Source organism: Gadus morhua, chromosome 1, assembly GCF_902167405.1.
Source record: "Gadus morhua chromosome 1, gadMor3.0, whole genome shotgun sequence".
NCBI classification, from domain to species: domain Eukaryota; kingdom Metazoa; phylum Chordata; class Actinopteri; order Gadiformes; family Gadidae; genus Gadus; species Gadus morhua.
The window spans coordinates 7,356,867-7,384,544 of record NC_044048.1 but is presented as its reverse complement, the minus strand read 5'-3'; the positions used below and the strand labels follow the sequence as shown (position 1 = coordinate 7,384,544).

General features: G+C 43.7%; 2 protein-coding genes across 2 annotated transcripts in view; both read right to left on the bottom strand.

Annotated features, from left to right (window-relative positions):
- Window positions 1–3,255: 3,255 nt before the first annotated feature.
- LOC115548764 (integrin alpha-3) overlaps window positions 3,256–27,678 on the bottom strand; it is a 46,323-nt gene continuing 21,900 nt past the window's right edge. Inside the window, exons 14-27 of the mRNA XM_030363590.1 lie at window positions 26,904–27,049; window positions 23,926–24,027; window positions 23,375–23,472; window positions 21,537–21,705; window positions 13,867–13,935; window positions 13,703–13,782; window positions 13,428–13,502; window positions 13,237–13,339; window positions 12,990–13,166; window positions 10,236–10,313; window positions 9,299–9,412; window positions 5,003–5,104; window positions 4,371–4,493; window positions 3,256–4,058 (exon numbers count right to left, since the gene is read on the bottom strand). Coding sequence (XP_030219450.1) covers window positions 3,969–4,058; window positions 4,371–4,493; window positions 5,003–5,104; window positions 9,299–9,412; window positions 10,236–10,313; window positions 12,990–13,166; window positions 13,237–13,339; window positions 13,428–13,502; window positions 13,703–13,782; window positions 13,867–13,935; window positions 21,537–21,705; window positions 23,375–23,472; window positions 23,926–24,027; window positions 26,904–27,049 — 1,526 coding nt within the window. The 3' untranslated portion in view covers window positions 3,256–3,968. The remainder of the gene's footprint in view (window positions 4,059–4,370; window positions 4,494–5,002; window positions 5,105–9,298; window positions 9,413–10,235; window positions 10,314–12,989; window positions 13,167–13,236; window positions 13,340–13,427; window positions 13,503–13,702; window positions 13,783–13,866; window positions 13,936–21,536; window positions 21,706–23,374; window positions 23,473–23,925; window positions 24,028–26,903; window positions 27,050–27,678) is intronic.
- On the bottom strand, window positions 10,320–12,668 carry LOC115548770 (uncharacterized). The gene is made up of 3 exons (XM_030363604.1): window positions 12,333–12,668; window positions 11,865–12,041; window positions 10,320–11,646 (listed from the first exon to the last, which is right to left on the bottom strand). The coding sequence occupies exons 1-3, from the start codon at window positions 12,475–12,477 to the stop codon at window positions 11,333–11,335; spliced, it is 636 nt and encodes a 211-aa protein (XP_030219464.1). The 5' UTR covers window positions 12,478–12,668; the 3' UTR covers window positions 10,320–11,332.

The following is a 27,678-nucleotide window of genomic DNA, read 5'->3' as shown; positions in this document are numbered from 1 at the left end:
TGCTGGGTTCGTTGCTCGGTGCAAGCTTTCGGAATCTTTCCCGGATTTTTTGAGCTACCACTGCATCATTCATCAACAACAGCTGTGCGGCAAGATTTTAAATATGAAGGACGTCATGGATGTTGCGATGAAGATCGCTTGCCTGTTCGGGCCAGGAGTTTACAGAGGCGTTTATTCCGTGCCCAGCTGGAGGAGGCAGGTGCAGACCACACAGATCTGCGGCTGCACACCGACGTCAGGTGGCTGAGCCGTGGCAGATTCCTCGAAAGATTTTTGGAACTTTTGCCCGAAATTAAAGAGTTCCTGAAACACTCAACAACCCATGCTGTTGCTTATTCCCAGCTGGAAGACGGTCAGTGGCTCACTGATTTGGCCTTTCTCACCGATGTCACCAATAAGATCAATGACTTGAATCTCGAGCTGCAGGGGAAAGGAAAGCACATCGCCAGCATGATCAGTTCAGTGAACGCATTTAAAACAAAGTTACGCCTGCTGTTAAGCAGGTTGCAGCGGTGTGACCTGAGGAGTTTTCCACACATGGAGGCAGAGCTCCGCCGCCAGGGCAAGGAAAGTATGGAGCTGTCAGATGCTTATGCGCAACAAATTCAAAGCATTCTATCGGAGTTTGAGAGCCGGTTTGCAGACTTTGCTTCCATTGAGCCCGTTGCCCAGTTCCTATGCTTTCCATTTGCAAATGTTGATGTTGATTGCATTGCCCCCCAAATAGCCACGCTCTTCAGCCTGGACGGCAGTGCTGTGGAGAACGAAATTCTTACTCTCACAAATGACATTGAGCTAAAAGCAAGAGCAACACCTGGCATAAGTGGCGAATTTTGGAACCTGTTGCTGGAAGAGAAGTATCCAAGCCTCAGACAATGTACACTGAATATGTCTTCCCTTTTTGGATCAACATATTTGTGTGAGTCTGCCTTTTCTCACATGAAAATCCTAAAGTCGAAGTACAGAACGACATTGACTGATGACCACCTTGCGGCCTGCCTAAGGCTGGCGCTCAGCTCCTACCGCCTGGATTATGAGAATCTTGCTGACTCCTCCCAGTGCCAGAAGTCTCACTAAGGTAGAGAAGTTTTCTTTTTATTAATATTATTATATTATTCTTATCTTGAATTAGGTATAGTCCTATTCATATATTGTACTTTGAAGAGTATGTTACATCTTCACATCCACATAGTTTGTACTTAGTATTTTCCTATTTTTATCTGTTTTCCAGTTGAATTTGAATCCATCTGCCGGTTTCTCTGCCAGTGCCAATGCCCCGTTAAGCATTCTGAAATACTGGACTTCGCTTCTCCTCCTGCCTGCTATGAAGTTATCTCAACTTTTGTGTGTGTGTGTGTGTGTGTGTCTGTGTGTGTGTGTGTGTGTGTGTGTGTGTGTGGTGTGGTGTGGAGTGGAGTGGAGTGGAGTGTGTGTGTGTGTGTGTGTGTGTGTGTGTGTGTGTGTGTGTGTATTAATTGTGGTGTTTTATTTAGATTTTGATTTTTTTTGACTGCACAGCCTTTTCTGGAGTTCTTGGCTGCTCTTTTCTGTAGTTTTGGTGTGTCCGATGTGAGAGAGAGAGAGAGAGAGAGAGAGAGAGAGAGAGAGAGAGATGGTGTGAAGTTCTTGTGAGCTTGTTAAGTTCTGTTTTGACAACCTATTTTTTGACACACTGATCATTTCCTCGTTTATTGGACTTAACTTACTGTTTATTCTCCTGTGCAAATAAAAAAACAACTACATTTGACCTGCACTTGGGGTTCCTTGTTACTTGTTATTGCCCGGCCCATGTGTTTGACTTGGTAGATCTTGGCATGTCATGAACTTCAAAAGTAGATCTTGGTTAAAAAAAGGTTGGGCACCCCTGCCATAGAGGGTAAATTTTCAAAATAAAACACAATACTCAGCTCATCACAACTTCACATCAACATTATTACGTCATGACCGGTGGCACCAGGTCAGCAGTCAATCAATCAAAGGGTCTCAGAGGGTCGGCAACATGGACGACGAGAGACTCATTGTCGAAGCTCAGCAACATGAAGTCATTTATGTACCAAATCATCCTTTTTATAAGGGCAATGGCCGGAAGGACAAAGCGTGGCATTTAATTGCAGTCGTTTTGGGAGTGGAAGTTGAGTACATTAGGTTTAGGATTATCGCGTGATCTCGTGATCTCACATGAATACGGCTGGCTCGCAAGGCAGCGTTGCGCTGCCATAACGCACCCGGTGGAAATGCAAGCAGGGCAGAGTCGCAGCCGTTCCGTGCCGACGCTGTAACGCGTCCGGTGGAATCTTTGCGTTAGACTTGACTCCTCCAAGACCCACTAGTCGCTGACTCACTGACAGTTGTTTCACTCACTGTGTGAGTGGTGAAGAGGGAGCGACTGAGAGGCGTCACGACTCACGAGAGCCAGCCAATTGTATGCTGTTCTAATACTGTGTCAAGGAGGCTCTCGTCTAATTTTAGCCAATTAGAGACTTAGGGGAAAAACAAATGGGCTTAGTGAGCGACCGTACGATAATACGATTAAATATCAGTGTAATGGTAAATGCATGTTGTCTTTGTATTTTCTGTGTCATGCCAGCTTAATAGAATATTTGAATGTCTCGTCAATCAGTTTAGTTCTTTCATAGTTCGTTCTGCCGCACGCGACCTGGGACCCCCACCTTGGAGGATCTTGATCGATTCTTGAGTGGGGGTGGCCATCTTCACGATAGTGTTAATGGACAAATCCGGTGTAAAATGGATTTGGGTTATGTTTGGTATGATAACGAGTTGGAATGTTCGTTTTGGAGCAAAGAAAGCGCATTTAGACGCACTCTTCAGTTGTCTGTTTTTAGCCGATTCTATCAAAACACTATAAATTTGGAACGATAGGGGCATGTGTTGGTGTGATGGTAAAAACTAAATCGCTATTTTAAACCACTTAAAAGGGCTAGAAGTGGACCGACATTTCTTTGGTAGTATAATAAGGGTCTTAACATGAGCGCTTTGAGTGTGAGAAAAGCGCTACATAAATTGAATCTATTATTATTATTAACATATAAAACGAGGCATTGACAACTTTGTAAGTGTACAGATTGTTTATTAAAAAGGACATTTTATACACACAATACCATCAGTAGTTCACCCGTCAACGCCATCTTGTTTTTAAGACTCGATAAGTAGACTGACAAACACAGAGATTGTGCCATCCGTCAACAACACGCAAGCTCTGTGTTCGCCATCTATCCAGCACAGATCTAGGTGGACACGCCCAGTAATGATGTCATATGGGGCAGATTTTCGAAACGGCTTGCAAGGCTAATCCTACTCACACCTGGTGGCATAATATGTCCCCTTTAAATGTCGTTCTGTGTAGCACGAAAGTCGACAATCGATGGGGGACACGATTCAATAGATCGTTTTTCGTGACCTTGAGCACAAACGCGTGAGACTGGGTTGTAACTGCAGGACTCTGCACAGACAGTGCAGGCACATAAAAAGACAAGGAGTAAAATTTAGGGATTTTTTTTACCCTGAAATGCAAATCACAACGAAAATAATAGGGAATCAAATGAACGTAAGGGAAAACATATTGACGAAGGAGGGCTTGGGTTCAAGTGGTTGGGGAAACATTTGTCTAACATTTATTTGGTCTCTACACACACAGCACCACACTACACACACACACACACACACACACACACATACACACACACATAATGACACACAAACAGCACAATTCTAAACACACACGCACAGTAACATTTGCAGCACAACACTAAACACAACACACAAAGCCCAACCCTACAAACAAACTCCAAAACACACACGTGACCATACTATTGAAACACAAAGTAGTAGGTGGTCAGTGGGTCAGGTGACCGGGTGGTCAGTTGGTCAGGTGACCGGGTGGTCGGGTGACCGGGTTTTTTAGTTGGTCAGGTGACCGGCTGTTCTGGTTACCGGGTTGTCACTATAGTTTAATCCTCCCCCACCTCCGTCATCCTCAGCCTCCCCTGGTGGAGGGATACACCCCTCCACGGTTCTGCCTTCGGCATGAAGAAACCCCACTGAAGACACACACACACACACACAGACACACACACAGTTCATAGGTATGTTATATTGTGATTTTGTCTTGGACAACATGCATATAGTTCCCATGCATAGGGAAAGTTGCTGATGCTAGCTTGAGTAGCTTAATGCTTGTTTATGTTGCTATGTTTTAGCTAATTAAGTAATGCTCTTTTAGAATGCTAATGTGGGCATCTGTTGATAAAGCTAGCACGAGTTGCTAATGCTAGCTTACGTTGCTAATGCTAGCTTAATTGTTAATGCTAGCCAAGGTGTTTGCGTGTGAGTGTGTGTGTGTTTCCGCGTACCCTCCTCAGCACCAGACAAATTATTGACAGCAGGAAGAGTCCAGTCAGGATGGAGCAGATGAAGATCCACAAGGGAGGGCCGCCTCTCCCCCCACCCACCTCTGGGAGGAGAAGAACACACAGCTACCCACACACATACAGGGGTCACCTGTCAATGTTTGACCTGTAGGGTCAGCGGTGACCACCAAGGTCAAAGGTCAGGCATCAAGTGGAGGGTTAGAGGTCACATGGAGTGTAAAAAATCATGGGTCACCTGGAGGGTTAAAGGTCAGGGGTCACCTAGAGAGTTAATGGTCACCTTGAGGGTCTAAGGTTAGGGGTCACCTGCAGGGTTAAAAGAGCCACTGTTTCAGATGGAATTTGACTACAATGTGATTAAAAAAAATGTGATTGGGCCTTTTTATGTACCGTTGTTGCATTACTATTATGATCATTCGGACATTAAATACATTTGTAATACATACTTTCATAGTTTTATGGGGAGAAAAACAAGATTTTACCCCTTCTCTCTCTAAATTGTGGACTTTAGTGATAAAATGGCATCGATTACTGTGATGACGATCATATAAGACAAATGACCACATGTAAAGAAGACAAAGGGGTTTGAGTGTCCTGGCTCTTTAAGGGATCACCTGCAGCGTCTGGGGGCTCATCCTGATGGCTGATGGTTCTTCTGTCTGAAGCTTCAAAGTTGCCCGACCTTTGACCTTTACACTCTGTGCATCACTGTAGTCCTACGTCCACAAACACACACACACGCACACACACACACACACACACACACACACACACACACACACACACACACACACACACACACACACACACACACACACACACACACACACACAAACAAGTTATGAAACTCCAACTCTTATTATGGTCTGATCTTGCTGAACTAATATGCTAACCCTAGGTCTTTACCAGTTCTATATGACTATACCAGTACTATAGGTCCATACCAGTACTATAGGTCTATACCAGCAGTCGTTACCAGCAGAACGTAAAGCTGATCAGAAGTTCGGGTGTAAAGTTTGCCTTAACCCTACGCTCGACGTAGCTAGTTTCAAACTAAAGGTATTCTAAATTTTGGTTGCACCACCATAACTTAAGTTTTAACGTTACCAGTAGTGCGTAAATTGTACCAGTGTCATATTTAATGAAGTTTTGATAATTTCAAGCCAATCCTCGACCGCCAACAATCTAAACAGGAAGTACCGGCAAGTTCCACCTTATCCGAGTGAAGACGCGTTAGCACACAAATGAGAGGGCAAAGAAAACAGCTTGACAGTCATTTATTCTCTAAAATTGACTTTGGCGGTATAGGTGTGAGGTTAAGCTATTTGATAGCGGATTTTATAATAAATTGCAGCTCATTGCTGCTTTGTATGCTATTCATTGTATGTGAGTGTCGTGAGTTTTTGTCTGAGTCAGCCTCTAACTAGCTATACATTGTATGGAATAGCTCTAGAGCAGGGGTTCTCAAACTATATGGGGCCGGGGACCCCCCCATTGGGCAGAAATTATTTCAAGGACCCCCTCATAACCGCAACACAAATGTAATCATATAGGCTCATGTCTATTTTTTCTGTTAGATGCTTTTGAACTCTTTTATGCTTCAATCATTCAGTGCTAATACCACAATAGTGTTAAATAAGCATATTATTGTATTTTGGCATAACTTAACAATATGTTAATAGATTTTACTTTTTTATAAATGTGTGTATAAAAATTTCGCACACACAAACATACAATACCCAACCCAAACAAAACCAGCAAAAACATGACACGGCAACATTGCCCAATGTTGTCACAATTGACATGGGACAACGGCAGAGGACATGTTTATTTCCAAATGTCTGCAAGGATTGGTTTACAAGAGAGATAGTAAAGTGGTGCAAAACAGTTAAATTATTCACCCACGTAAACACGTTACCTACTGTTACCAATGGTCCATCGTAACAAATCGCCTGCTCGGCATGCCATGCATATATGGATGAAGCTTTGAAGGGGACGCAAAACACAGCTTTGGCAACGCTGTTGAACGCTGATTGGCTGTCATCACGCGTTTACTGCCGAAATGTTGAAATATTTCAACTCGAGCAGCATTTGACGCGCCGCAAAATACGTGAACGTACCTGCAGCGCGGGCACGGGCGTGCTGCGCTGCAAATCATATCTTGCCGCGCCGCAAATCAAATTTTGCTGCCGATTTTCTCGGCAGCAAGTGGTCCGGCAGCAAACCCGCAACGCGTCTCTACATTCACTTTGAATGGGATCGTGCTGCGCGGCATCTTTTTGCATCTTTTTGGTGTGAACGCAGGGCAGACCTCGAGCAATGCGTTGACAGTTTGACGCAATGTTAACAGAGTTACTATTGGCCGAAAATTAAAGCAGGGGGAGGGCTTGAACACAATGCGCCTGTTTAATTGGCTTTTATTTAGTTATTTAGGTGCGAGATGTGAAGGTAAAGCCTGAGGGAGTTTGACGTAATGTAAAAGCAGAGTGTTCATTGGTTTAACGTTACGCCGACGGGAGTAATGACCGGCCGGCCCAACATTTTTTTCCATAAATACCGGTATGTTTTATGTTGTAACAACAAGGCTTCTTCACGGACCCCCCTGGCAACCGCGCCGCGGACCCCCTGGGGTCCGGGGACCCCCACTTTGAGAACCGAGGCTCTAGAGTATTGGTTTGTACGTGGGCTGGAGTTGTTTTTTATTTTAACTCTTGAGGAGGTAAGACAGTTGTTTTGAAACTATTTTCACATGAAGAAGGTAGGGCTGTGCGATATATCAAATATACTCGATATATCTCCGAAATAGCTGTTTGCCATACATACAATTATTATTTCGTAAGTATCGAGTATTTTACGGTCATATGGGTTTTTTCAAGCGGCAGCTTGAAAGCTGTAAGGACCTATAAGTAGGTCCTTACAGACCTACTTATAACTGCTAACATGTACAGTTTTTGGAAAGACTTGCCAATCTTACATCTTAATACAGATTTAGGGCTTTTGAATAACAGAAAAGTCTTTGACAATATGACTTCATAAAGACTGTAACTAATTTAGAATTAGAATTCAGCAATAATTTCTTAGTCACCTCTGTGCAAACAGGCCCTTCGCTTCTTCAGCACTCCTATGCAGCGTTCGACCACATTTCTTGTGCGAATGTGGGCAACATTGTAGCGCTCCTGCGGGCGACTGGCAGGTGACAAATATTGGGTCATAGGCCAATCCCTAATGGGGTACCCAGAGTCGCCGAGGAGCCTTCCAGGGAGCCTCAAAGTCTTCCCCGAACTGTGAGTGCCGTAGTATGTAACTGTCATGTTTAGATCCTGGCCATTTGATAACACAATTCGTTACCTTAAGGTCGGCATCACAGACTATCTGTGCATTTATGGAATGGCATCCTTTCCTGTTAACATTAACAGGTTTGTGGTCCGTTGGGGTCTTGATACAGTCGGCGTTCCGTCACATTTGGGAAACCAGCGATCTGATAAAATTTATGACGGACATGGTTTAGTTCCGCAGGATGTACAGGGAAGCGAACATATGTGTTCAGATGCCTGCACAGAGACGCTGCCACAGCTCGAACCGCTCTGTAGGCAGTAGACTTTTACACATGGACCGAGTCACCAACTAGGTTTTGATAGGCCCAGAGGCAAAATATGTCGGAGCCAAACACACTTGCATCGCTGGACTTAGAGCCAAATTTCGTGTTGTGTTGCAGGTCATTGTCAAGAATGCCGGTTATTCTAAGTAATTCCGCCCGGCAAAACTGAAATCGCGTATATAAATCTACATCATCATACTGATGAAATGGATCGATACGGTCACGGACAATCCTTTCCCGACACAAACCGCGTTGAAACTCCTCTCCCCATTGCTGAAAACGAATAGCCATCTTTTGTATTTAATATTTTAACGTATTAACCGGACTTAATCGTTAGAATGGAACTTACACCAGCTAGAGGGGAGGTGTAAAATATAATAACTTAGTTTCAACCTAACACTAGCTGCTTGGTGCAACTGATATTTTTTTAGTAGAGTGTAAAGTCAAACATTTGGGCAATGTTAGGTGGGACCTTACGGTCTGCTGGTACAACCAGCTGCAGTACTATAGGTCCATACAGGTTTGTTCCTAAAGAGGCACTTTTTGAAAAATTATAGATATGATACACGTATATATACAGTGTGAATCTATCATACTTTCCAGTTCAGACTTCAGATTAGACTGTCTAATTGATCTAGATGAAAATATAAACGTTAACCCTTCATCAATACTTACCTCACTAATGCACAAATTATGGCTATAATGTACATAATTTTTTTTTTATATAACAGTATATTGTACATATAACAGTGCTTTGGGAGTCCAATTCCTCCACTGAAAAGGGTGGAAATGCTTTTCAAAAAGAAAATCTATTTTCTACAAGTAGTTTAGGTGCGCGAATGCTGCTGAGAGAGGTAGCCTATTTGATAGTTCCACTGAATAATCGAATCAAATTGTGATAAAAATATGAAAAAAAACGCCATTGGTGCAAACTAGAGTTGAATTTTCTTGCACCAATGAAAATCAGTCTCTGCTTGAAAGACAGCAAAAAGTTTGCGAGCTCACATAGACTTCATGGTTACCGGTGCCCTTGACGTGAAGGAAGGCTTTCTCTCGAATGACAAATAACAAGCCTAGCTCAAATAATTTCAGACGTTCAGACGCATTTAAATGGTTGCTGGCGCAGTGGCAAATACGGTCTATCACACAATTAAAGAGGGATAAATGCTATGTGTTTTTGTTGATTTGTAATGGTGGATTCATAAACCATTATGGCGCCTCAGCACCCTCCATTGACCCACCACCACTGTAGATGTATATGTATTGTGTATAGTGTGCAGTGTGAGTGTGTCCGTGTGTTTGTGTGTGTTACCTCCAGTAGTGTAGTGCTCCAGATGTTGGCTGTGAGGCTGAGAGAGGAAGTCGTCTTCATGTTGGGGAGACGACAGGTGAAGACCACACAGCGAGCACTACCGTCCTCACAATCCTACACACACACACACACACACACACACACACACACACACACACACACACACACACACGTATATATGCACACCGTCTGGTTGTTTTTAAAGTGAGGGAGGAAGCACGCTTTGTTGCCATTGGTCTGCTTGCACTGTTGGTGGCATATGGTGACATAAGTTTGTGAGACTCAAGTTGTTTCAGGGTATTTTGTTGACGGATACCTTGAGCTGGACGTCTGGTACCGCCATCGCTAAGAGCTAGCAAAGGTCGATCAGCAAAGTCACAACTTTTCTCGGTTTTGTGACCTCTGTGGTGGAACGAGCTCCCTGCCATTCTCAGGACCGCAGAGTCGCTCACTATCTTCCGAAAAAGACTCAAGACTCACCTGTTCAGAGTCCACCTCGACTCTGCATAGCCACCCTCCCCCTTCTGGCCACCATTGTACATTGTATTGTATTGTGTTGTATTGTATTATAGTACTTAACTGTGTAGCAACTGCAGTAGCTGCTATCACTGCTGTAACACGTGGAATTGGTTAGCCTAGCGATTGTTGTACTTGCACTTGGTTCGATGAACATCCTTACTGTACCGACAGCTATATATAAAGTTGCACTTCTTATGACAAATGTACTTATTGTAGGTCTGCTAAATGCCCTAAATTTAAATGTAAAAGGCCCACCTGTGCTTTGCCACTTGGGGAGGGGCCGCTAATTTACTCCCCTCTGTGCATATAGACTTTGTTGCGAAGTTAATAGTTTGTCAGATATATATGTATGTTCACTGTGCACTGCATTTGTTAAATTCCTACACAAACACACACACACACACACATTACTAGTTACCAGTGTGTAGGATTTCTTCGTCGGGTTCAAATTTTCTTCTCTTTCATGATCAACACTCCTCTTCCTCACTCCCTCGCTCTAAGACAGACAGAGAGATGGACAGGAGATTGACAGTTTGTTTTAAAGAAATATTTCTCATACTTAAAGTCACAAATGGGCATCGTACAGCTGCTGGACCTCTCCACCACCATCAACATTAAGCATTAATTGTAATTGAGCTACGTTAAAACATTGATTCATTTTTGCTCCCTCGAAAACAGCACTGAATGCAGAGAATCTGTTAATAGCCCCTCCTCTCTGGGCTCAGGTTGAATCATAAAATGACCATATGCGGGATAAAGGACTGCTTTTGGCTTTTTCACACAGAGAAGAAAGGTGGTTCTTCTCTTCCTTTATCAAAGTCAGTATTTGCCGCGCGGTTCGGTTCGCCTCAGTCCGGTAGGAAGGGGGCGGTATAGCCCAGCTCAGTTCCGAGGTCGCGTTTCCACCGCCGACAGTACCCTTTATGGTAGGCCGGATGTCGATCGCCGCGGCAGCTACGTAAACATCGTGACATCATAGCAGGACGACACGGTCTAGCCTGCTCAATAAAAACAATGGAAAAGTTGAACGCGACACATTAAACCAAGAGCTACCATAGAAGTCGCCAAGCAACAGTTCCTGGCCTTTATGCTTTTCAGTTAATCAACTTCCGAATGAAAGCTTTGTTTGACAAGTGCCACTGCATTAAAAATAACACTGCAATATGGTGTTTTGATGTTCAAACTAAATATTAACTTTAACTTCAAATTAAGTATCGATTTTACAGCGCAGAACCAATAATTGTCCTATATAATACGCCAGGCATCTTACTGGTTTCCCCTATTTTAATTGAAAAGTTAAGCAATGGTGTTTCCCCATGTGTGAAATGTGAGCCATGGGTGCGGGTGAACTGTGGGTGTGTAAACTCAATTTCAAGGTGACCATCAAATGTGTATATGGAAAATGTGTAGAAACCAACTCCTGCTTTAGTATATATTTTTTATTCAACAGTAAAAATACAGGAATATAAAGTTACACATTAAAACATAAAAAAAGTCTTCACAAAAAAAAAAGGTTCAGAGGGTCAGGGCCTGAATGGCTGGATCACGGCACAGGGTCGCGGTGTCCAAACGCCTGCACCATCTGGCTGAAGGTTTGGAGGAAGGCTGTGTTGAACGCTGCAACTTGCGCCATCTGCTGCATTGCTCGTTGATCCTCATGCAGTCGAGCATCGATGGCATCCTGTAGGGCCTCCTCTCGGGCGACCCGGTGTCTACGGCCCAGCCGCTCCTCTTCCCGCTCCTGCCGCTCCTCTTCCCGCTCCTGCCGCCTCTCATCAGATGCCTGCATATCCCTGATGCTCGCTGCAACATCACTGGCCCTACTTTGGCTGTAACAGAAAGGAATAGTGGACATCATACAAATTGTTTGATCAACTTCTCATTGTACTGATACGCAGGTACACACAATGCATCATTTCACTCCAATTCCGATTACTAAAATGTGGTTATTTAGGTGTGGTGAGATGAAGCTCAACTTTCATCATATAAAGCCGTAAAACAACGTAATTTTGTAAACATGTGTAGCAACGTGATTGTTAGGATTTACCAAAGGCAAAAGGCCGTGGATAGGTGGGGTTGGTGGTGTTGCAAAGAGCATCAGTCTCCACTGGGACTGGTGTAGATGTCCTTGATGGTGGCGTTGGGCTCATACAACGGCTTGACCCCATGTCTTCGTCCTCTGGGAAGGCCGAGTCAGGCACTTCCTGGTAGCGAGGTTCCTCACCTGAAAGTTGCACAAATTAAAGTCTCAGTTAGACCAACTGCAACAATAGCTTACTTAACAAATTACTTTAAACAAAAGACTTAATCACCGGAATGGTAAGTAATTTCTAACAAAGGGCTGCCAGCTTACTGGCTAGCAACCCAACACAGCAAACAATTCGATTTAATGCTGTGAATATATCCCACTTTCTAAAAACCTTAATGTGCATATCTAGCAATTATCAAGTCACTGTTAAGTATTACCAACAGAGCACAGAGCTCACATTAGCATTAGCTATCTAGCAAATCTTACCGGTAGGCTCCAACATGACCTCGAGCAGAGAGGTGGCGACGCCACTGCGGTTGTTGTGGTCTTTCAACTTCCGATACTCGGCCCGGAGCTTTTTGCATTTCTGCCGACACTGCTCAGTGTTCTTCTCGTAACCCGCAATCGCCATTCGACCAGCAATCAGCTGGAAGACCTTCTCGTTCCTCACTGCTCCATCAAGCTCCCTCTGCACGTCTTCATCCCCAAGAATGCAGAGGAACGTCTCCACCACCTTGTTCGCCCAAGCAAGCGTTTTACGCTACATTTTCATTGTAAAGAATAATACCTCGAGGCTACTGTTTGTTTGTTTTTATCCCCACGTCGCCCGGAAGTGACGATTCTGTCAACCAGTCAACGGAGGGGGTGTGTAGCTCGAATTTTCCAGCACCCTTTCAGGCGTCTCAGTGCCCCAACGGAGGAGTACTGAAGACGAGTGCAAAAAGAGTACGGCTCAGTCCGAGTCACGCCCACTTTTGGCGGTGGAAACGCAATCCGAACCGCACCTTTGCGAACTGAACCGTACCGCACCCTGCAGTGGAAATGCGCAATAATGCTTTATCTCATTATCTCGTTCTCTATCTGGAGTTGGGGCTAGGTCTAGGGTCAGTTGATTTTGTTGTTAGGTGTGGTTTCTATAGTTACTGTGAGGTTGAGGGGGTTGACAATGTTTCTGGGCGTGGCACAGTGGTGTTCCGGGCTTCCGTCCAGGTTGATCTCCGTCAGGTAGAGCAGCCATTTCCCACCGTTGGACTCCAGCGGCCAACTGACCTCCAGCTGTAGGTGTCCCAGGGGGCCGAGTGGCTTGCCGATGACGTCGACCTATGACAACACAGTTACTACACAACCTGACCAGGGTTTTCCATGAGAAATTGGCTTTTTCCTTGACCACCTGCAGGGTGAAGATCAGAGGGCTACTGATGTCCCTGGTCCTCCTCACAGCCGACTCCCCGGTCACATGACCACCAAACTGGCTGCTGATAGGCTGGCTGCTTCTATTGAATCAACCAGTCCACAATCACACACACACTTTAATTTCTCTGTTTGAGTGTCTTGCATGCGTGTTCGCGTGCATGTTCATACAGGAAGAAGTTGGTCTCCAGTATAAACTCCATCAGAAGAGCAAGAGAGACGGACACTGGAGTCTGGTCACTCAGTCTGCAGGAGGACAGACAGACAGGCAGAAAGACAGGTTGAGAGACACACAGGCGAGTGTTGATGATATAATAGTGTGTTTGTGTGTGTGTTTCATATGCAGTGAGCTACAGGTATGAGTGTGTGGCTGTGTGTGTGTGTGTTTGTGTGAGTAGTAAGTTGTGAGGTGTAGGTGTTTGTGTGTGTGTATCTGTGCTTCGTACGTAGTGAGTTGCAGGTGTGTGTGTGATTCTCTTTTGTCCAAATACTCGTCTTGTGTCTCCAACAGCAACACAATCTCAGTCTGTTGGGCAGAGAGATCAGAAATCAATAATCAATAATGGCTGTTCCACATCAGGTGATGATCTATCAATCACATGTTGCTCACCTCCTGGGAGCTGATGAATGGATCTCCTAGTTCACACCGCAGCCCACCTCCATCAGTACACACTACACCCTGTAACACACCGGGCGGTGAATTGCATTTTATGTCAGACATCCCCACAGAGTACTTTGAATGCTCAAGGGGTCTCTGTAGTGACGGAGTCAGATTATGGGTTAAGGCGTCGGAGTAGTATACTTTGGCCTTAACTCTCTAACACCTAATCCTAACCCTAATTTTTCAACACTGAATGCTAACCCTAACACTCAAACACCTAACCCTCACTCTCTAACACCTTATCCTAACCCTAACACTCTAATACCTAATTCTAACCCTAAATCTCTAACCCTAACTCTAAAACACCTAATTCTAACTCTAACGCCTAATCCAAACCCAAACTCTCCAACACCTATCCCTTACACTCTTACAACTAATCCTAACACTAAATCTCAAACCCTAACTCTCAAACACCGAACCCTAACTCTCTAAAACCTAATCCTAACACTTTTATACCTAATCTAACCGTAACTCTAATGGCTGGTTCAGACTACACGATTTCAACCCAGATTTTTGCCCCGATTCGTTCATCGCAGACAAATTTGCGAGTCGTACACGATTTTGAAAAGTCGGCCACGAGACGGTGTTGGAATGTGACATGCTTGCAGTCTGCGATTTTTTCCATTATCCATTGTTGACTTTGAGGGAATCCCGCGAGCAGCTGGAGCTCACGGGCAGTGTATCCTAACTAGTAAAGAACTAACTAGTAAAGTAAAGACTAGTAGAGATGCGCGGTTCGCGGTCATACCCGCGGACACCGTGTTCAATCCACGGGTTGGTTGGATTGCGTGAAAAAATGTAATACTTGGAGGAACTGCGGGTGGGTCGCAGATGAAAAAAAATAAATAAGAAGAAGATAAATTGCTACAAAAACAATAGGGATCCAACCTGGGCCCTGTACCACGAAGCTCGCTTAGAGGGTTAGCGAGGTATGTTGAGCTCCAAGCCTGGGTTAGTTGTACCACGAAAGTCGATCTCTTTTAGCGTCGCTGTATCACCATGGTGACTTATGCTCGCAACCAAACCTGGTCGGGAGCAGTTTTTCGGCTTATGGTGCGTTTTAATATCCATCCGTCTCGTAGGTCCGAGGACGTTGCCTAGCGACACGCACAAACTCGCCCCTTTTAATCGGACGGTGATCTCGCCATCTCGGTTGAACTCAGTGGTGACCGAGTGAAATTCCGAGACAGAATTCAAGATGGCTGCGCCCATTGTGACTTGAAGTATGAACTGTTTTCATTGTGCTTGGACCACTTTGGTGGTTTAAATGGTAATTTCAATCACTCGTATTACTGCAATACCTTACTGCGTCCGTATCTCTGCCTATGTACACAAATATATTGTATTTGTGTACAGCACTTTGGTCAACTACTGTTGTTTTAAATGTGCTATATAAATAAACTTGACTTGACTTGACTATGGCCTATAGCCTACTTATGCCGCTTTTCCACTGCATGGTACCAGCTCGACACGACTCGACTCGACTCAGCTCGCCTTTTTTGCGTTTCCACCGCGAAAACATGGTATCTGGTACCTGAAGTGGCTGCTTTTTCTAGTACCGCCTCGCTCTAGGTTCCAAGCGGCTGAGCCGATGCTAAAAGGTGACGTCGGCAGACGGCCGGCCACTGATTGGCCAGAGAGTGTGACGAAGCCACGAGAGCGACATGGCAACCATGCTGGTAACAGCCATAGCAGCGCCGCAGCCAACATATTCCACTTCTTCAACATGCCAGCTAATAATACGAACACGAATACCATCGCATCGATGTTCTCCATTGTTGTTATGTGGGTTCTGTCCATGTGTGGGTTACGTAGGTGTTGTTTGCGTCGCGTACAAAAATACGTCACGGCCCTTTCGCGCAGCCGACCCCGCCCACGTCCCGGAGGTACTATTTGCGGTGGAAAAGGACCCGCGCTGCTACCGTGTCGAGTCGTGTCGAGTCGTGTCGTGTCGAGTCGAGCTACATGTGCGGTGGAAAAGCGGCATTATATTGGATCGCCTGGTCCTCTGCCAATGCTCCCGCGACGACAGCTTTCCGGGTGGCGTCCATGTTTTCCTCCAACGACCGAGCGAAATAATAAAACGCTTGAAGTGTGGGCGTGGCATCAGATCCGAGATCCGAGTCGGTTCGCAGAGAATACTCGAACGCACCATTAGTCTAGCCGGAGATCGGCTACTTAAATCGGCGTGCGCAGCTTCCTAGCCCCTCCTCTGACAATGGCGTCACCATTTGTGGATGTTCCCGTGGACCCCGGCGCACTTCTCATACAGGCGTCTCTCCGGAGACAGAGGGTTTTACGGGACAGAACCGATCCCTTGGCTTTGTCTGACGATATTCAGATTTCTGACTTTATTGTCATTGTGCAAACAACGAAATTGGGGTTCTTCATGAGATACAGATTCTCATCAGAGGTGTTCGTTATTTGATCGTCCTTTTGGACCTTATGTAGACAAAAATTACTGTTGCGCATTGTGTCTCCGTGACAGAGTGCTTGAGTGGAGGTAGCGCGTCAGTCTTGAATTTCTGCGCGGGGAGTTCGACTCCCAAGTGACACGAATTTATGTGAAGCTTAAAAAGTCCCAATTCTCATGCATATGGAATACTTATTCGCTAAAGCTTATGGAATTATATTTTTGTGCTTATTTCGAACTTGAACCCATATTTTCAAGGCCGTGCTGGCACCACATCTATGGGGGTAAATTGCATGATGATAGACCGGCGAATTTGAACGCCAGTCGCTGGCGTTCGGGTCTCATACTAATCCACTACGCTACAGCCGCTACCTCTCAGCGGTCGAAAACATGCCATACATTTCTTAAAAGGTGTATTTAAAGTGAATTCCCTAAATCAGTGGTTCTCAAACTTTTTACCATGAGTACCACCTTAGAAATGATTTGGCTCTCCAAGTACCACCAGAATTAAAATAAAGTAGCGTAGGCCAGTAACTACATAGAGATTACACAGAAGGCATTAATATTAATGATTTATTGTTCATATGACTGAAGCAACTAATGTAAACTCATGTATTGTATTTAAAAAACTTACAACGTGACAATACTAACAACTGATCTGCATCAAAATATAGGCCTACCCAGCAAATGGGGATATAAAATACCAGTCAGTCTAGTGACGTTTAACAAGTGTAAATTGTACTGCATCAAAACACGAATATTAAAATACTGGAGTCAAACAACATAAGCAAATTGCCTTGTATAAACCATTTACAGAGATAAATTGAACATTGAAAATTATGAAAAGTAGGCCCTACTGTGATATTTTCGAGTAATGCATTTAAATGGAATGTAGGCTACTTATAAGAAGAAGAAAAAAAATAGAATGGAAATGGATAATGACGACCCTGGGCCTATCATGCTTAGTGAGAGGGGTGGGCGTGGCTCTGTGAACAGAGTGCAGCGATGTCTGGGTCGATTGCGGTTAGCTTTAGCCTCAGACTTGGTTCAGCGTCCAACCTGCTTCTATATTTATTCTTAATGCAGGCGAGAGAAGAGAATCCTTTCTCGCATAAATAAGTGGTGGCGAATGGAATTAGAAAGCGCACGGCCTTGTCCGAAAGCGCCGGATATTCGCCTCGTCGCTGCATCCAAAAGTCCAGCAATGTCTGGCCTCTGAAAGTTGACTTCAATGTCTCGTCACAGGACAGTTCAATTAAAAGCTCCTGCTCAAGAGCCGATAGGTTCTCCTCCAGGACGTCATGAGCCTTAACAACAAACGGATTGCGCATCCATGTATTCCCCTGCACAATCGCAGGGAAATATTCAGCGAACTGTTGTCGGAGAGATTTCAGGTGCTCAGCAATGTTGTCCCTGACTTGATCAGCGAGCCTGAGGTCATTGTCAGAGAGAAACGTCTCCAGATTAGGGAACGCAGACACATCACCAGTCCGTATTTTTATCTGGAATAATTCAAGCTTTTTCAGCATCGCACTGATTTTGTCCTGGACATCAAAGGCACTGGTAGAGAGTCCCTGCAGTCCCAAATTCAGCTCATTCATTCGGGAAAAAATGTCAGACAAGTAGGCGAGCTGACTGAGCCACAAAGTGTCATCAAACACACCTGATAAGGGGAAGCTTTTGTCCTGCAAGAACACTTGGACCTCCCTGTGCAACTCAAAAAGCCTCGACAGCACCTTCCCTCTTGAGAGCCATCTCACTTCTGTATGCAACAGAAGTTGGACATGCTCGCTGCCCATCTCATCGCAGAGGACATGGAAAAGGCGAGCATGCATCGGTCTGGATTTAATGAAATTGACTGCTTTGACAGCTGTGTCTAAAACAGCCTTTAGTTCTGCGGGCATTCTCTTCACGGCAAGAGCTTCGCGGTGAATGCTGCAGTGAGTCCATTGCACATCAGGTGCCACCTCCCGGATTCGGGCCACCACTCCGCTGTGGCGACCTGTCATGGCCCTTGCACCGTCTGTGCAGACTCCGACGCACTTTTTCCAATCAAGCCCAGTCTCTTGGAAAAAGGCATTCACGAGCTGAAAGATGTGCTCAGCTGTAGTTCTCGTCTGAAGAGACTGACAGAACAGAAAATCCTCATGAGTTGCTTTTTCATATTCGTATCTGACGAACACAAGCAAATTGGCCAAATCTGCAACATCGGTGGTCTCGTCAAGTTGAATAGAAAAGTAGGGACTGTCTTTAATGCGTTCCACCAGTGTTTGTTTAACATTTTCTGACATCGCTTGTATCCTCCGTGACACTGTGTCATTAGAGAGCGGCACCAAGCTTAACTGTTTCGCAACGTTCTCCCCACACATAATGCTCGTCATCTCTTTTGCGAATGGTAAACATAGCTCTTCAGCAATCGTGTGCGGCTTACCAGCTTTTGCTATAAGAAGGCTGCCACGATAGGAAGCTTCCTGAGCTTTGGCAACGGGTGTAATGCTGTGCCTAATTGTTGATTTTGACTGCTTTAGCTCATCGCGTTTTCTGATGAAAAAGTCAACTGGCTTTTCTTTCAGTGATTGATGCTTGGTGGAAAGATGCCGAGTGAGATGTGATGGCTTCATGCATTCATTGCTGAGAACATCTCCGCACACAACGCACTGTGGTCTTGGTTCATCCTCAGCCCCAGTCCAAGTAAATCCAAGATTAATGTAATTCGAGTGGTATTTCCTTACAGTTTTGCGTCGTTTGCTATCCGGTGCTGAAACCTCACTGCGCAAATCACTGCAAGCACTATTAGCACTAGTGCTAGGATCACCTTGACTGTTGGCAACTTCATTTTGTAACACACTTCTACTCCTTATATTTCCTTGGAGCCAAGATTGCAACGAGTTTGCAGTATTTTTGCTTCCCCCACTCATCATTAAAGCAGTTATAACTATGCCGGTTTAACATGCTTCAAAGAAGAGGCTCGTAGTAACGTCTCTTTTCGGTGCGCACGCACACGAAAAACAACGGCAACATACACACAGAAAGAAATAAGGAGAAATAAAGCCTAGTTTAATTTTAATTCCATTTAGAAACCGTGTGACTGATGTGTTTAGTGTTTGTGTGGCTGGACATTCACGTTTATGTAACGATTACCGATTGCTTAAATTTTTTCGCGCATACTCCACGTACCACTAGATGGCGCTCGCGTACCACCAGTGGTACGCGTACCACAGATTGAGAACCACTGCCCTAAATGATAGAATAAGGCAGGATGGACGTTGCTTATGCATTTTTAAATCATCATCATTCTATTTTGATTAATGGCGAACAATTCTGCATTTGGCATAGTTATTTTACAGACAATATGCAGAATCTTTTCACTTGTACGCATATAGACTGCTTGATGTATCGTAAAGGTGAGAAAAATGACGCAAAAAACGCCCCTTTCACGTGAACGCGCACTGAACCTAAAGCGGAAAACCTGGTTCAACTAATTGAATCTAGAGTGAGCTTCGTGGTACCATTTAACTCTGATTGCGAGTTGCGGCTCTGTCGAGCCAGGTTTTCCCAAGAAAGCCTGGGTATGTTCAGCGAGCTTCGTGGTATACCCCACTGTTGGCTTGGACCCCTAATAAGTAGGTTAACATATTGACTAGACAAACGGCAAACTGACAAATTACATTTTTCTATAATCTCCCTGCTTCTGAAATCTCCGCCCAGTGCTCGTCCGCTGGTTTTCCATAAGCACTGTGCGATCATCCCTGCTGCGTATGCCCTCATACATTGTTGAAATCATATGCTGCATGCTTTATTCTTTCTATGTGGCTTTTAGTTAATGATCGGGCTATAATACACCACGTTGGCTATGTTCGCTGACAACAGAGACATTTCATAGTGGTTGGACATTTCAGCAAGCCAACAGGCTTTTGTTGGGACGCGGAACACGCAACTCAAAATCGGGATAACATTACAGCTCATCCGTGCAGCTCTCCTAACTAGACTTCACTGCACTACGCAGAGGACCTCCATCATAAAGCCTATTATAGGAACTTAATCACACTTTGTTGCTTCATTGATGCTGCGTGTATTGTGAACGATACAAAGTAAGGCCCTGTCCACACTAACCCGGGTAAATCTACAAACGCATAAATATTTATCCGTTTAGCCCTTCCATCCCCATAAAAACGGCTAATTCCGACAATAACAATGCTTTTCAAAAACGATCGCTGAGGTGGATAAATGTGAAAACGCTGGGTTCGTGTTGAGGTGTGATCAGACACGATGACGTTCGGTTGCCATGTTACTGTCATGATGCTGCCACAAGCTTGCGCTCAAGAGCGAGACGCTCATCAAAAAATGGCGATGTGAAATGGAAATTATGATTTCTCCGTGCAATATACTCATGTATCTTCAGTTACAACTCGACATAATGTCTCATAATTTTTTAGAAAAGCCTTTGGCTAAACTGCTATTTTAATTGATTCTTTTTTCTCAGTTTTCTTTTTCTTTTTAATCTAGTTAGTCTTTTATGTTGTATATATCTTTTAAGGTGCATTGGATCACTTTGAGGTCATTGAGTTGATGTAAATTGAGTTATAAATAAAATAAATAATTATTATACATATTCGTTACTCCAACGCCAAAGGCGAGCGCTGTACATTCTGTGCTTAAGCGATGGGGGAAAAAACGCAAAGACGCCAGTTCAAACCATACTTGACTTTGTACTTTTGGCTTGAGCCATATATTTGCTTGTGAGTGAAAATGATTAGCCAGCTGATCAACTGCAACTATCACCTGATCGTGCGCCTGTAATATAAACAGAGAGGCGTGGCGGTAGTCACGTAACCATGACAACAACTGTTTGTCAAAATCATTTGAGTGTGGAACGTCGATGCAAAACAATCGGAAAACGATATGAAAACGATAGCGTGGACAGAGATCATTTTCATTGCGAATGTGCGTTTTTATCGCACCCTCGAATCTTGTAGTGTGGCCAGTCTTCCGACGGACAAGGCCTGATTTCCTGGCTCTGTGATTGCATAGTTTGAAATGTTAAATCGTTGAGGAATATATGAGAATCGTGTAGTCTGAACCAGCCATCACCCTAACTCTCAACCATCAACTCTAACTATCTTTTATACCTAATCCTAACCCATACTCTCTAACCCTATCTCTCAAACACCTTACCCCAACTAACTAAGTGAGGTTGACCTCTCACCTTGCTACGGACTCCAGCGTATCTGAGTGACGGAGGGATGTTGATGTTAAGCGTTGTCAAGTAAGCATCCTCTGCTAACTGCCTTGGAGAGGGGCAGTTGGTTACCTTGACAACAAGAAACACCCTCCTATTGCTGCTGTTGTAACGGAAGACCTGGAAACCCGAATGACTTCACACACACACATACACACAAACAAACAAACAGACACACACGTATAAAAAAACACTACGGCTGTCTACATATATTTATTTTTAAATATATAAATATATTTATATATGTGTTTATACATATACATATATATATATATATATAATTGATATATGTGTGTCTAAATGTTTATTTGTGTGTGTATATATGTAGGCGCGCCTTCATATATGTATATTTTTGTGTATACATTAGGGATGGGCATTTGAAGGCATATCAATATTCAAATAAAAAAAGAATCGAGTAACCGAACTACGAAAAAAAAAAAAAAAAAGTGTTGCGCACTCATAATGTAGCCTGAAGTTCTTCCGTGATCTGGCCTTCACTAATCAAATGTATTATTTTTCCATCTTTTAGTCAAATAAGGAAATCAAAACCAATTTGTTCAATTTATTGAGCATTTTAGAAGCAAAAAAAACACTCAAAATGAGTATGCTGAATCGAAACGAGTTTAAACGAAACAAACATTTTGACGAGAATATGAATGAACAGTATTGCATACTTAAGGCACTAAATTTGATTAAAGTAAATTTAAGGCACAAACTGAATAGATTCAAGTTACTGAAGCACAACAGCAAAAAGTATTGGTGGGCTTGGATATCAACAGCGCATGGGCCTGCCTCGCATTACGGATGATGCACATATAACAGGACATCAACAAAAATATATTATGTGTAAGACGGAAACACAGTATGTCTAAAACATTTCCAGTTAACAACACATAAGCCCACCTACTGCTACCTACTACAATCACTAGTTCTTGTTCAAAAAAATTAGCATATCTACGTGCTCGGGGGATAGGCGGGTGCGGAGGCGGTTTACAATCAAGCACGCCGTGGAAAAGACTCTGCTGGAACGGAGGTTGCCGGTATAGCCAAGTATTCCAAGTATTAAATGGCATTAGTATACACGTTTAATGAACAATATGTATTAATATAGCTAATGAATATATTTAATTTACTTTATAAAAATTAAAAAAAAGGCGAATACCCAAGTCATTTCGAATTATCGAATATTTGAATAAAAAAAGAATTGTATATATCTATATGTGTGTGTGTTTATATGAGTATATATAATATATTATTGATAGGTGTGTTTATATCTGTATATTTGTGTGTATATATATGTGTGTGTTTATCTATGTATGTTTTGTGGCAGACAGCAGGGAGGGTGAGGGGAATAGTTCCTGAAATGAGATAACTTGCAGCCAGCTGGCTTCACCCAAGCCTTAAATGGACTTCCTCCAAGAGGCCAGGTTGATGATGGTTGTGTAGGTAGTGCTCGGGGTTAAAAGGGAGAGCAAGTTGCCAATAGGGCGGCTAGCAAACTACAGACAGCATATTATATGATCTTCTGGAAGTACTTTACCGCCGACAATAGGAGCGGCCGATTAGCCTTTTATTGACCTCACCCAGTACCAACGCTCTGGATGAGAACCCATCTTATGAAGGCCCTTAGATACTGGACCAACTGACTGATTAAGGATTCTGCTTTGGATAAGGTATTGGCCTCTCCTCCCGGATGTAAATAACAGTACTGCATGTGTGGTGGTTATTGGACTCAGTGGCGTAGAAACCCCAATTCAACGAGCATGCTACAGTTTATATACATATTTGTGAACAGGAATAGTTACTTTCGGAGAGGAAGTAGTTCCTGATTGGTGAACTGAGCGCTCATTTGGAGGTTGCTTTGGCAATGGTGATCTGAGCCGCAAGACTTCAAGATGTGGACCTGCCAAGAGACAGACAGGTAGAGAGAGACCGACAAACAGGGACAGAGAGACGAATAGGGACAGAGAGAAAGACAAGCAGAGATATAAAGAGAAAGAGATACACCAATGGGTAGAGAGGAACAAAAAGATGGACAGAGCTAGAGACAGATCGAAAGATAGAGTAACAGAAGGGAAGAGAGAGCCAGATAGCTAGAGAGAAACAGTCAGGTAGAGTGTGACTAGCAGGTTGAGAGAGAAAACATGTGGAAACAGACGGACAGGTAAAGAGACACTAGTAGGTTGAGAGAGACAGACATCTAGAAACAGACAGAGGTAGAGAGTTACAGCAGGTTGAGAGAGACAGACAGACAGACAGGTAGAGAGAGACCAGCGGGTTGAGAAACAAACATGTCGAAACACAGACGGGTAGGGAGATACAGCGGGTTGAGAGAGACAGGCATGTAGAGACAGACCTTTCTGTGGGTGTGCGGAGGGCTCTCCAGCAGGAGACCAGGGTCCACTAAAGAGGCGTTGAGGCTGAGGACCACCGGAGACACATGCTCCTGGATGGGCCTCTACATATAAATACACATTTTATATACATTGGTGTACATTATAGAATCATTCCCCGATAGATACCAACAGACCACATGCTCCTGGATAGGATTCTATAAGTACATTCAATTCAATATTAGATACATTAATTCCTGATTATGGACACCATAATCAGGAATTAATGTATCCTGATTACCATTCATTTATATTTTCATGCGTTTTACAATCAAAATATAAAGTTTTTCACAAGCCATAATTCAGTTTCCCTGGTAACGCCTGAGGTTCTGTAGGTCTGATATGCAGATCCTACATGTCGTTCAGACATCAATAATTTCAACGGGGAGTTTAGGGGGCTGAGCTTGCAAGGAATGGGATATGAAGTAGTGTCTAATTTCGCAAGAGGCGGGATTAGTGCAGCCGTTTTCACTGTAGTTCGTTTTGTTTTTAACACAGACAGCATTGAGGCAGAACGGGCAGAACTCATCGCGATCATCTTAAATGTTACTGCAACGAAGCATCATATATTCCGTTGCATCCACCACATCCGAAGCATCGATCGATGAAAGATTGGAGCATGAGTTAGAGACAAAAAGAAGAAACGACGAAGGCGTTGCAAACGACTGTGCCACCGAAAAAAGAGGACCCTTTAATGACTAGCTAACTGTTCTGTGATAATAATAAAAAAAAAACATTTTCTAAGCGTGCAGCTGCTAACTCATGTATTGTAAGTTATTGTGTGATGTGTACTTTTAGGGTTATGATAAGACCTATCTTTTAGCGTTCACCATGAATGACTAATTTAAACATTTTAAACCATTCAGCGAACAAAAGGTACCAGACTGATTCTTTTCCCTCCTGCGCCACACGTCGGTAAATTAGGGAATGATCTTGCGCCCCAAGGGGCGGCTCGGCGAAAGGAGGTGACTTCTGGCGCAAACGTTCCCTGGTGCTATTTTGATGTTTCAGAAACCACTTGCGCCACAAACCAGGAAACACCTGGTTTGTGGCGGAAGTACAACTAAATAAGTTGTACTTTTAAGTCAATGCATCTACAAACACCGCACAGCAAACACATATTTTCTTGACAAAGACATTGTGTACATGCCCATAACTTTTAGGATTGATGAGTATTTTATCGTGAGAATTTTTTTTTTTACCGCGAGTGAGTGTTAAGAATGAATGAATGCGGGTGCGCGTGTGTGCGTCCATCTGTTTAACACAAGTCGATAACGATAATGCATACAATACTGATAAGAAACAATGTTTATAATGTATTGCGTGTATCATTAAATAGATCCACAGTTACCGCATACCATTTATTATATCATATACGTTTTCATTGCCGAAATTTATTTGAGGACTCAGTATTTCAGAAGTTGTGGAAGAAAACCTTATTCCATGTGTGAATTAGGCCATATTATTTGGCCATAAACTGAGACATTTGCAGTTTGATATTCATGTGCATCTGTCTCATCGGAGACTGCAGACGCGCTGTCAAAATTTCAACTCGTCAGATTCAAATGCGCTCATGGCTCTTAAAGGGGATGGGAGATGGCACTCTCATTGGTTTGTTGCACGTTATGCCCAAACCACACCTACGGGTAATTAGGCTACTTCAGACCAACCCTTTTTAGACATGCGCCGGGCGCAAGAGTCATTTTTCGCGCTGGTAAACTAGCGACATCGCCGTAGAACCGCCCACAAAGCTACTTGCGCTTGGCGCTTCTCACTTGCGTTTCAGAGCGTTAAAATAGGGCCCCACTGGTGTAGTCCAGGGTATACGCGGGTATACGGCGTATACCCACTTATTTTTCAGTCATCATTGCGTATACCCACTTCTAAATCCCCCCAGATGCGCACCATTCAGAAGTATCTGCAAGCCAAACTGCCCACTTTTTTGCGTTCACACCAAATGCGACGGGGCGACAAGATCCCATGCAAGTGAACGTAGAGACGCGTATCGGGCAAATTTTTCGCGAGACAAAGTTTTGATTTGTCGCGCCACACTTTCGCACAGGCGAGCGCGTTCACGAGGATTTGTGTAACGACAAATTCGCTCAAGTTTAAATATTTCAACTTTTACATTCATGCAGGCTGTCTGTGTGACAAGTAATACCTACAAACTGCTCCTGATCAAGTCATGTTAACTTTACAATAGTGGCCCACTCTGGCCCATGCTGCAAATCAGCTGTTCAAAGACACAGTTTACAAAATAAATTGCTGACTTGCTAAGTGAGAGAATAGGTGTCATTCCAGGAATAAGGAATAGTTCACTCAAAATGCATAGTTGTCTGTCACTAGTCTGTGGGCCAGTGTTGGTATATTAATTTCATGATCCTTCCTCCCTGAGATCAAGCAGCAGAAATTATGTGACAATGAGCAAATACGACTGAAGGATTTTTGGGTAAACTAAATAGAGTAGTCTCACATGTCACTGTTTCTAAAACAGGGCGCTTTTCTGGGCAAACATTTAGTATACCCACTTCTCCAGGGACCACTACACCACTGTAGGGCCCATAATGTCTCAGCTTGGAGAGTGTGTAGACAGCGGGGCTGTTATCTTGATCTTGCTGTTGTCTTGAAACGTCTGCGTTTGCATGTGTGCGTCGCGTGTCTGCGTGTGCATGTTTGTGCATGCGTGTGTGCATGTCTGTGCGGTATGTGTTTATGCGGTGTGTGTGAGTGCGTGCGTGCGGTGGGTGCTTCAGTGCGTGCTGTGTGTGTGTGAGTGAGAGCTGCGGGCTGCTTTGCCAATGGGCATTTCACCAAGTGTGGAGTAAAGTGTCCGATACCTGCTATTATATAATAGTAAGTTGAGCATGTGTTTAATAAGTGTGTACTGTAGTCTACTGAGTGTGTTTGTGTTGCTGTGTGTGTGTGTGTGTGTGTTTCTTACCACTACTCCCATTGTATAGTCCTGACAGCGGTAGCTAGGATGCGTTGCTAGGGTCAGGACCCCTGAGTATACATGATGTCCGTTCTCATGGAAATGCAGGCGGGGTTCGTGCTGTGTGATGTCAGCAATCACAGTGAAATTAAGTGCTGGAAAACATTCACACAACACACACACATATATATTAACTCATACATATATTCATGCATATTATCCCATATATATATATATTACACTATAGGCTATATATATATTACACCATAGGCTATATATATTATATATGAACTACCAGATAACCCTGGAGGTGAACTACTGACCCCAGCTGCTGATTTGGTCAATCTGAAGGTAAGTTCCTTCACCAGATGCAATTGGTTATTTGGACCAGGCTTTGTAGCGCCGGTCGGCAACATCATTGATTGAAGTGGGCAAGGAAACATGTCCAAACAATCTTCTTCAGTGAGCAATGATACTTAGTTCATTGAAAAATGTTTAACAGTTGTTGTTTTTTTCAAGATTGTGGATTGTACACTCGCTACCTGACGTGAGAGTTTAAGATGTGTTTTTTTTTACCAGAAGAATACGTCATTGAGATTCAACATCTACTTTTCAAGTGACAAAACACTAGAAAAATAGGTATAACAACTAAAACAGTTGGCAGGGGGAATATCAATATCGCAAGATATTTCGGGAGGCTCAAGGAGAAGAGTAATATTAAGTTTGAGCAACAAAGTGTAAAGAGATTTCCGGAGGCTCAAGGAGGAGAGTTAAATTACATTTT

What these genes read in the sequence shown, in the direction of transcription:
- LOC115548770 (XM_030363604.1), bottom strand. Translation starts at nt 12,477, where the DNA reads ATGGCGATTGCGGGTTACGAGAAGAACACTGAGCAGTGTCGGCAGAAA. An exon ending in GGTCATGTTGGAGCCTACCG is followed by an intron (nt 12,042 to 12,332) that starts GTAAGATTTGCT and finishes TGCAACTTTCAG; the next exon opens with GTGAGGAACCTCGCTACCAG. An exon ending in TCCACGGCCTTTTGCCTTTG is followed by an intron (nt 11,647 to 11,864) that starts GTAAATCCTAAC and finishes TTTCTGTTACAG; the next exon opens with CCAAAGTAGGGCCAGTGATG.